Below are 10,807 nucleotides of genomic sequence, written 5' to 3'. Positions count from 1 at the left end.
CCCTATAAAGCACTGTATGATGGAGACACGGCACGTGATTTAACATTATCAACTAGGTGTTGAACATGGCCCACGAATATCCGAAATCTCTTCGTCTACTAATAGTATCTGATGAATGCTTTTTCTGAAAAGATGCCCCTTCTAACCAGCAGAGCCAACACATGTGCAGTGATGACCCGTTCTTTATCCTGCAAGATCACCAGAAATTAGCCGTGTCGACTTCTTCCTTTTTAGTTTCACTTCAGATAATATATATCGAAAGTCTGTCACCATTATTGACGACTTGCGCCTGATAATCATCGACGCTTGGCGTCACGTGACTCTTGATATGATTCAGATGTCATCTCGCTATTTGGTTACTTGGCATGAGATAGGCATCGTGGCAGAGTGAGGAATTATGTAACCCTACCTGAGTAAATTTTTTGACCTTACAACACTTTAAAATCTTGGCGGGTAAATTTGGCTCGTTTAAAAATTAATTTATCGTCATTAAAAAAGATACAATTTTACGGTTGATATTTTTGAGTATATTTAAACATGATCTTTCAAATGGACCCAAGTTTTACCCAACCTAGACTTTTCCTTTAAACTAAAAATGACGATGCCGAAACATATTTTAGTTTTCGAATGGTTATTGAAATATGCGAATAAAAATATCCGTTATAAAGTTGGTCACTGAAATGTCAAGTGATTAAAATGTACATTTAAATTTTAAGTACGAACTCTCTACAAACTTTACTCTGAACAAATATTTACTACTCGCAAAATAACCTTGAATGCACAGTTCATTGAACCATTTACAATACACCCCTGGTGCGACAAAGATGACCATGCTTGACAGGTTATTAAAATTCACCCTTATTTAAACAAACTTTACCCCGTACAAATATGCTCCAAAAATTACATTCAAAAGTCTTTTATCGATCCATTAACGTATTGACTATGAACCACATACTAAACCATATTTTCCGCTCAAAAACTTAGTGATGAAATTTGGCAACTAATATCCGTTATAAAGATGGCCACTAAAATAGATAATTTTAAGTACGTACTCCTAGTTAATTTCTTCACAAACTTTGCCCAGAAGAAATATTTACTACTCAAAACATAACCTTGAATACATCGTTCCTTAGCGGTTTACAAATAAATCACGACAAAGGTATGTACCGAAGTACCACTTTAATTCCCATTAAATAACGGTCTTTCATACCTTTGTCGTGGTTTATTTGCAATATCTTGACCGTTGGTGGTTTTTCCAAAGGTATGAAAGACCGTTATTTAATGGGAATTAACGCGGTTCTTCGGCACATATGCCTTCGAGGCGAGAAGAAAACTAACAATACTAGTTTTCTTCTCACCTCGAAGGCATATGTTCCGAAGTACCGCGTTAATTCCCATTAGAAAAATATATAATAACAACCCAATCAATCAGACCAGAGCAGAGCAAAAATAATTAATAGAAAAATATATAATAACAACCCAATCGATCAGGCTAAGAGCAAAAATAACGAATAGAAAAATATTTAATAATACCCAAATTATCAGGCTTCAGAGCTAAAATAACGAATAGAAAAAATTTATAATTATATCCCAATCAATAAGACTTCAGGATCAAAATAGCTCCTAGAAAAATATTATTACGCAGTCGAGTAATAAATTAATTCAAAACCAAGCAATAGAAAATAGAAAATCAAGAAGCGCAACACCTTACCATTCACAAATACGAATTTTCGACGTTATTATAATGAAACCGGATAAGCTTTAAGCCACGATGTAACCACTTTAAAGGTTCCACTAAAACTGAACTATTTCGAAAAATAAGCTTAAAAAACCAACAATACCCAAGAATAGACACAAAAAAAAACAAAGTTATCTCGATCAGTAAAAATAACATAAAACCCTTACTTTGCCTAAAACCCAGATACTTTTTATATTTTAAAACAAGATTTGACCTTTAAAATTTCATACGTATAAAAATGTAGACTTGAACAAGATTAAATCAACATAATTTCATTCGTAAAAAAAACAGATTAGGCCTTCATAAATTCATTCATAAAAAAATTAAAGACTTTATTACCTATTATGCTTACGATGAGTGTCTTATTTTCAGTGAAGCTGAGCAGCTATCGGTGGTTCTGTGATAGAGCGCTCGACTGCCATTTGTTTTTAATCAATAGAGAAAACGCTAAATTAGAATTTCTTCGATGCAATAATTTCAATTTCAATTCTATTTCAATTAAACCAAAATTTCGTACTCTATTAAATACGCTTCCGAAAAAAAACAAAATAAACATCTTCGTAGGGTGTTTATATTCTTCCCCCCCCAAACAAATATTACATTTATTTTTATCTCGTTTTTACTGGTATTTCAAAATTAGGGAAGTAGATGTCAATGGCTCATCGGTAAAACGTCCGCGTCTTAACAATGTGGCCCGGGTCCGATTCCTGACGGCGATTTAACATCAAATTAATTTATTTTCACATTTGAAAATTTTATACATATCTAAAAAAATAAAATTGTACAGGATAAATTGACGATAACAACTTTAAAACTGCTTAAAAGACTTTCGATAAAGCTGTTATTGAATAAATGTTAACAACATTATGGAAATATTTGACATCAATAAACTCATAATAGCGTAAAAAAGAACGGACTTTCGCCAAAGCTGTTTTTAAAAAAATTGACTAGTTGTGTACTTGACAGTGGTTCTGTGTTAAAGCATTTTCTTGTCAAGCAGAACGGCCCGGGTTCGAAACCTGGGCGGCGCATTCGTTTTTAATCAACAGAGAAGACGCTACATTAAAATATCTTCGATGCAAAAATTTAAATCGAACACGAAATTTCGTTCTAAATGTATATAAATAAACACCGAAATTTAATTCTCTATTAATTAGTAATATACACTTTCGATAAATCTGAAAATCTAATCTAAGTATCGATGGTTCTGTGGTAGAACGTCTGCCTGTCATACAGAAGGTTTTGGGTTCAAATCCCACTCGATACGATCGCAAATTGACATTCAGACGAATATCGTGAACAATTGGTGGAAACCCTGCCATTGGACGTTGAGAGGTTGCCATAACACTCAGCTCACGATCCGTCCCAAAAGTCAAGAATAAGAAGAAGTTTAAGAAAAAACGCGCATACAAACACAACAAACACAACCGTCATAACACAAACTCAACATTCCCACCTAACACATAAACATTAAAAAAATATCCAATCAAACTGAGTTAAAACAGCCGCGACGGTGAGCGTTAACGAAAAGCAACAACCAAACCCAACCGCCAATTTATCCGTTAATGCTCACCGTCACACGGTGGTTTTGCCAATCTTTTGACTTCGTTCCCTAATTCCAAGCAATTGCGAACGCGGATTCCGAGATAATGCGTACGCAATGATTACATTTTGCTACACAAATGCGTACGCGTTCGCAGGCCTGACAGACAGACCCACAGACAGACAGACACGGTGATTGTATAACCCCTCCTTGGGGACTTTGTCCCCTCGGAGAGGTAAAAAGGTAATATTGTTTAGAGAGAGACCTGTAAGTTTGTACTTAATTACAGCAAGGAGACTATTGGCACGATAACATATGTTGATGAAAATTAAGATTTGAAGTGATGATAATACCAAGATCTCTATGGTTAGCCACTCTTGTAACATTTCTGCCAAACAAGTTATAAGGGGAGGGCTAATTGAAATCCACGGCAGAACGATCAATATTAAGTAAGACAGTTTTGTTTTCGTTAAATTTTAAACCATTACGACGAGACCATTCTTCAAGGTTCTTGAGATCAGTTTGAAGGGCTTCCACATCTTCAAAGGAGGTGATAGAGCGGAAGATTTTGAGATCATCTGCATACAGCCGAAGCGGAGACAGGATTACATTAGGTATGTCATTAATATAGACTAGAAACTGCAGAGGACCCAGCACACTTCCCTGAGGAACACCGCTGAGGACGGGAAGAGGATCACTAACAAGGAGACGACCCGAGGTGTTACACACCGATTGTGTTCAAACTCGGGGGATTGGTAGACCTTCATGTAACTTGAAAAATCCTAAAGGGAATTTATTCAATGGGCAACGGTTTTGCCATGGCAACGAAAAATGTTTATTCAAGCAAGAAAGCATGTTAGAAACGTTCTATTTGTTGTTTAAAAATCCATGTTGATATGAAGATAGAAAAGGATTAAGGTGGTGAACTTTTTAATACGCGTGCCACGGGCCTCGCACCGGCTTTTCAAAATGTCAAATTCCACCGCTTTACCGAACCTTCGCTCACGTAAAGCCACTTTGGAGTCCTCTTCAGTATCTGTTCGTCAACCAGGAAAACAAGAGGCCAGAGACGTTAACGATCTACGCAATCCTCATGGCGATTCTTCAGAAGTTTTGGAGGTTTCAACTTTGAATAATTCGTTGATAGTGGCGATAATCATACCCTTGTGCCATCCTCTGGGGAAGTACTTAACGTGTCTGCCACCATCAGTTTGGTGCCTCCTAATTGTGCTGACCAGGTGAAGCGTAGCAGATAAGGGTATTCTAGCTAGCACTGAATTTCTAACTAAAGGTGGAATCGAAATATTGACACCAAGAACATTTAAAAATTCAACAGTTTATTTTAACGACTGAATCGCAAGTTACACATTTGAGATGACTGATTTAATGTAGTGAAGTTTCGTTTATATATACACGATAAAAAATATATGAAAGGGATATCGTGTTTTAACGAGAAATACGGGTGATAAAACACATACAGCTAGTGATTAGAGAGAAATAAAAAACGCGTATAAATAAGAAAAACATGATTTCGTTACATCCTCCGCCCGAAAAATTAATATTTTTCAATTTACTTCTAGAGGGTATAACAGGGGTAATGGTCTTTTGATAAAATTGCCATTAATATTTCGAAGGGTACATGATCTTACGACTTCGTCTCTACCGGGGTGCAGCTCACTCACTCGGCCGAGTTTCCATAGGTGTCGAGGTAGCTTGTTTTCACTCAGGATTACGACATCGCCGATTTGAAGTTGAGGTTGATTGTTTTTCAACCTCTTGACCTTCTGTGCAGTTCGCAAGTCAAGAAGATATTCTTCTCGCCATCTTGTCCAGAACCGATTTGCCAGAGTTTGGCGATATTTCCATCTCTTGGTTAGGCTTTCTCGAGTAGATTGAAGCTCTTGTATGGTGAATCTCTTGGTCGGGAGTGCGTCGAGTCGTTTGCCAATCAGGAAGTGGGATGGCGTTAGCGGTGAGAGATCATCTTGGCTATTGGAGTCATACGTAATCGGACGGGAGTTAATTACGGACTCTGCTTCCATGACTACGGTTTCCATTTCCTCGTAGGTCAGCAATGATCGTCCTAAAATTTTCTTCAAACAGTTTTTCATAGTTCTTACCATTCTCTCCCACATACCACCCCACCATGGCGCTCGGTCAACGATAAACCTCCACTTGATTCCCTTTTCTCCGAAGTAATTTTTGAGTTCCTCAGTTGCCACAGATTTCCATAATTTCGCTAACTCCTGATCAGCCTTCTTGAAGGTTTTAGCGTTGTCCGAGAGGAACAGAGAGCACACTCCCCGTCGAGCTATGAACCTTCGTAGTGCCATTAAAAAATTATCTGTACTTTGACTCGAAACCAACTCTAAATGTACGGCTCTTGTAGTGGTACAGGTAAAAAGTGCGATATACCCTTTTGTTTGAAATTAAGACTTCTTTGTTACATCGTACGTTTTCAGCAGGACTGGTCCGGCAAAGTCAACGCCCGTACTTTCAAATGGAGCACCAGGGTTGATTCGTTCTGGCGGTAGCGGCGCCGTTTGTGGTTCGATGGGTTTCGATCTTTCTCTCTTACAGGTTCGGCAATGATACAGCAGCTTCTTGATGGTTTGTCTCGCTTTAGGAATCCAGAACCGGTTACGAAGGTTGGCCATCGTAGCTGAAACTTTCATGTGCATAACGTCTTGGTGGGCTCTTGTGATGACTAGGTGAGTAAATGGATGTGACGCTGGAAGAATAATCGGGTGTTTCTCATCTAGTGAGAGGTCAGAAAACTGAAGACGTCCTCCTAGTCTCATAATTCCCTCTTCATCTAGAAACGGTTTGAGATCCAAAATTAAAGAGTCTTTAGGAAGAGCTACCTTGTTTTTCAGAGCCGATATTTCTTTGCAAAATGTCTCCCCTTGAGTCTTCTTTATCCAATAATTTTCACCTCCGTCTAGTTCCTCTGGTGTTAATATATTGACGATTCGTTGCTTATAGTTTTTAAAGTTCTGAACAGCTCTCAACACCCAGGCTATAACTCGGATAGGACGCTTGAATTTACTGTAGTTAGAAATCGTCAGTAGAGACTCGCTGTTTTCCGTGTTTAGGTGAAAGACGTCAATAGGATCTGTAGATGTCCTCCTTTCAATGTCAGATAGGTTTTTCTCTTCGGGTGATAATTCTTTATCAGCTTGCTTCGGCCATGAAGATCGTGATTCCTTCAGGAAAGAGGGTCCATTCCACCATAGTTGACTCTCTGTAAGATCGCTGACTGATAGTCCCCGTGTCAAAAGATCTGCTGGATTGACCTTTCCTGGTACGTGATTCCAGAGTTTCGGCTCATATGCTTCTTGAATTTGACTTGTCCTGTTACTTATAAATGGCTTCCAGATCTTGGTAACGCCCTTTATCCAGGACAATACAATGGTCGAATCGGTCCAGAAGTGCAGCGATGGATTTTCATTTTCGAAATACTTTCTGACTGTAGACATCAACTTCGTTCCAACGACAGCTCCCAGGAGTTCCAGGCGAGGAATGGTTTGTTTTTTCAGTGGAGCTACTCGACACTTGGAAGACACCAACGTTACAGTTATCAGTTCATTTGGTTTGACTATACGTACATAGATTACTGCACCATACGCTCGCTCACTAGCGTCAGTAAAGCAGTGGAGTTCAACCTTTTCTACTATTCCTTCTAACCCATAGGCTCTTGGAATTTTAAGTTCCGATAGTCTCGACAACTCCAGGCACCAGGAGTCCCAACGGGTTTTAAGATCTTCAGGTATGATGTCTTCCCAGTGTTTAGTTCTTTGCCAAAGTTCCTGAAAAAAGACATTTAATTCTGATGATGAAGGGACTCAGGAACCCAACTGGATCGAAAACTCGGGACGACGCTTGAAGAATGAACCTTTTGGTGTTTTTTCGTTGACACAGGAACTCCAATAAAGTCGAGACATCAAATCGAAATACGTCACGGTTGGGTTGCCATGCGATACCTAAGACCTTCAAGGAGACATCTTCGGCCTTTAGACTTTTCATGTTTTCGTCGATAGTTCCACGTAACTCTTTAGTAAGCCATTCAGAGTTAGACTGAAATTTTCGAAGAGGCAACCCAGCTTTCTGTAGCGCAATTATGGCTTCCTTGGCAACATCCAAAGCTTCTGGTTCGTCTTTGGCTCCACCAAGTACATCGTCAACGTACAAGGAGTTAGTTAAAAGATCGTAGGCCTTAGGATATTGTTCCTTACATTTCTCCATGTGATGGTCGATGGTTTGAGCCAATAGATATGGACTTGCATTGATGCCAAACAAGACTCTGGTCATACGTAATACTACGATTTCTTCTTTGCTTGGATCTAGCTGACAATTCTTCACCCAGAGAAACCTCGTTACATCTATGTCTTCTTTATTCAGTCCCACCTGGAGAAATGCCTTTTCCACGTCAGCAGTGAAGACGACGTTGTATTTTCGGAATTTAAGGAGAAGACCCAACAGATCGACGTTGAGACTGGGTCCGGGATGTAAGCAACTGTTGAGTGACAACGATCCGGTAGAGTGAGCCGAAGCATCAAATACGACTCGTATCTTGGTTGTTGAACGTTCGAGCTTGACTACTTCTCTGTGTGGAAGGTAGAATGTTCTTCCTGGAGTCTCGCTATACGGAGCAGGCTCTGCAATACCATTGGAAAGGTGAGATTCAATCACTTCGTTATACTTAGAAAACATAATTGGATCCTTGCGGAATTTCTTCAGTTGGTATTGAAACCTTCGGAATGCGACATTATAGTTGTTATTTTTCAGTACGGCGTCTTCCTTCCAGGGCAGACCAACTGAGTAGCGTTGCCCATTAAACGTGATCTTCGATTTGAATTGCTCCTTCAGCCAGCCGTAATGGTCGGATTTGTCGTGGCAGTTCTCCACAATACCCAAGGTATCCAAGTCCCAGAACGCTTTCAGGTTTTCGGAAATGCGTTCTTCTTCAACTGGTTCCTGGACGAAATTTGAATGTATAGAGATATTATAAACTGCGTTACTTTCCTCCTTTGTAGTTTTCGGGTCAGAGGATCCAAGAAGACACCAGCCCAGTCGTGTATCGATGACCATCAGCGATGAATTTATCCGTTCCATTTTTCCTCTTACTATCATCCAATAAAAATCAGCTCCGACCAAGAGAGATATTTCCTTACTAGGCTCGTTTACTCCAGGAGGGACATCAGCCAATTTTAGGCATTTGTTGTTTGCAAATTCGATCACTTCTGGACTGGGAAGACTTAGAATAGTTCCTGATATTTTGGGCGTCTCTAATTCATCCATTGTCGTAGTCTCGAAATTGTGAAAGTTTCCAAGTTCGAACTGAACTCTTCGACGTTCGACTATGTACATCAGCTCCAAATGCTTGAATGTTAAGATTCTCTTTGCCCATACATGGCAAACCCAATTGCGAAGAAATGTCTTCAAGAAGGAAGGTGCGATGGCTTCCCGAGTCCAGTAGGACCCTTACCGCTACTTCTTTGTTCTTATGAATTACTCTGGCCCAAGCGGTTTGGAGATAGATGACGTTACTCGGACGTTTGTTAAATATAGTGGACATCAAATTGGTAGACGTGTTACCGGAGGAATCTTCTGGCTCAGGAGGCTTTGCCTTTTCCGTCTCAGGATACAACTTCTCGCATAGAACTTGACTGTGCCTCTGTCCACAATTTGAGCACGTGCCCCCTTTCGTTCGGCAGAACCGTGCTTTATGACCCTTTCGAAGACAAACATAACATCTTGATTCAGTTTTCAGGATCTCTCTTCTTTGTGATACTGTCAATGCTGTACACGATTCTATAGAATGACTGTCTTGACAGAAAAGGCACTTCATGTAATTTGAGCCTTTTACCGGTTGGACCGCTGTATTGAAAGTGGATGTAGATGGAAGTGGGTTCTTCTTTAGTTGATAATCTCTTGATGAATTTTTGGTTTTGTCTTTAAAATCTCTTTCCGGAGGTAGGGGAGTCTTTTTCAACTTCAACATTCGCTCTCGACTCTCAACCTCGTCTTGGAGAAAGTCCATTAAGCCGCTGATTTTCAGGACATCATCCTTTCCAGTAGCTTGGGAGTATCGAAACACAATATCTGTTGGTAGAAGTTCAGTGACGACTGGTATTATGAAACTTCCATACGCTTCTGGATCCAAATCCAAAGACTCGAGACTCTTTACGCTGACGTTCAAAGAGTCGAAGAATCTTCTTAGCTCTTTCGCGTCTGAAGACCGTCGTACTGGCTCCAAGTCTCGGATTTTCTGCGTGTGCGACTGGATCTGAGAATGTCTGCTGCCGAATCTCTTCTCCAGAAGGTCGATGGCGGTTTGATAGTTCTCGCCAGTGAACTGCAATCCGGCAATACTCATTAGGGCGGTTCCTCCAAGGTAACTTTTCAAGTAACTGAATTTGTCGCCTTCAGATATACTTCGGTTGCCGTGAATCGTTGAGTGGTACTGCATCCAGAATTCTGGCCACTTGGATTCGTCTTCTCCGGTAAACCTTTCTATATTGATTCGAGGAAGTTTGACAGACGGGATAGATACTTGCTCTCTTGAACTGCTTCGACCAGAAACTGTAGATCTCGCATTTAGCTCATTTATTCTTTCGTGACACGTAGCTTTAGCGTTGACTATCTTGTCTTGCCAATCCTCCGCTTCAAGAATCTCAACCTCGTATTCATCTTCATTAGTTATCAGCTCTTCAATTAAAGAGTTTACTTCTTTCAGCTTACCTTCCTTGTCTTCTAGTTGAAGTAGATATCTTGCCAAGTCAGATTTGGTTGACTCTGTCTGCGATTCTTCAATTGCTCTGTTAATCTTGTTCACAAGTTTGGTAACGAGACCTCTCAACGTTGCTTGCTTCTTCGTCAACTTCTGTAATCCATCCATGATCGTTTAAGTGATTACGGACAAATAGATATTCTTCTGTATTTCAATTCCTCCCGGGTTTCGGCACCATGAAGCGTAGCAGATAAGGGTATTCTAGCTAGCACTGAATTTATAACTAAAGGTGGAATCGAAATATTGACACCAAGAACATTTAAAAATTCAACAGTTTATTTTAACGACTGAATCGCAAGTTACACATTTGAGATGACTGATTTAATGTAGTGAAGTTTCGTTTATATATACACGATAAAAAATATATGAAAGGGATATCGTGTTTTAACGAGAAATACGGGTGATAAAACACATACAGCTAGTGATTAGAGAGAAATAAAAAACGCGTATAAATAAGAAAAACATGATTTCGTTACACCAGGTTAACGCCAGCTGCCCGCATCCTGCTCGGTGTGAGCTAATTATGGAGGCTCGCCTGACTATACTAGAGGGGAAAGCTGGTTCTTTAAGTTTTCATCGCGACGTTGATCATTTACGCCTTTGGGACCACCAGGGCATGATCGATTTGCTTTATACTGATATCGCTACCCAAGGTCAGGAGATTCTGGACGTCCAAAACGATCTCCAAGTATTGAAACTTGATTTACAAACAGAATTTTCGTCAATTCATTCT

General features: G+C 39.8%; 2 protein-coding genes across 2 annotated transcripts; both read right to left on the bottom strand.

Moving 5' to 3' along the window:
- Nucleotides 1-4,846: 4,846 nt before the first annotated feature.
- LOC149958493 (uncharacterized) lies at nucleotides 4,847-5,614 on the bottom strand. The gene has a single exon (XM_090167199.1). The coding sequence runs from the start codon at nucleotides 5,612-5,614 to the stop codon at nucleotides 4,847-4,849; it is 768 nt and encodes a 255-aa protein (XP_090023325.1).
- A 96-nt stretch (nucleotides 5,615-5,710) lies between these two features.
- Nucleotides 5,711-10,182, bottom strand: LOC149958492 (uncharacterized). Its single transcript, XM_090167198.1, has 3 exons — nucleotides 8,650-10,182; nucleotides 7,140-8,591; nucleotides 5,711-7,090 (listed from the first exon to the last, which is right to left on the bottom strand). The coding sequence occupies exons 1-3, from the start codon at nucleotides 10,180-10,182 to the stop codon at nucleotides 5,711-5,713; spliced, it is 4,365 nt and encodes a 1,454-aa protein (XP_090023324.1).
- Nucleotides 10,183-10,807: the final 625 nt, after the last annotated feature.

The sequence above is a fragment of the Leiobunum rupestre genome, chromosome 2 (genome assembly GCF_980474605.1).
Source record: "Leiobunum rupestre chromosome 2, qqLeiRupe1.1.hap1, whole genome shotgun sequence".
Classification (NCBI taxonomy): domain Eukaryota; kingdom Metazoa; phylum Arthropoda; class Arachnida; order Opiliones; family Sclerosomatidae; genus Leiobunum; species Leiobunum rupestre.
This window is presented reverse-complemented; position numbering and strand designations above follow the sequence as displayed.

What these genes read in the sequence shown, in the direction of transcription:
- LOC149958493 (XM_090167199.1), bottom strand. Translation starts at nt 5,614, where the DNA reads ATGGCACTACGAAGGTTCATAGCTCGACGGGGAGTGTGCTCTCTGTTC.
- LOC149958492 (XM_090167198.1), bottom strand. Translation starts at nt 10,182, where the DNA reads ATGGATGGATTACAGAAGTTGACGAAGAAGCAAGCAACGTTGAGAGGT. An exon ending in TTCAAGCATTTGGAGCTGAT is followed by an intron (nt 8,592 to 8,649) that starts GTACATAGTCGA and finishes CACAATTTCGAG; the next exon opens with ACTACGACAATGGATGAATT. An exon ending in CGTCCCGAGTTTTCGATCCA is followed by an intron (nt 7,091 to 7,139) that starts GTTGGGTTCCTG and finishes GTCTTTTTTCAG; the next exon opens with GAACTTTGGCAAAGAACTAA.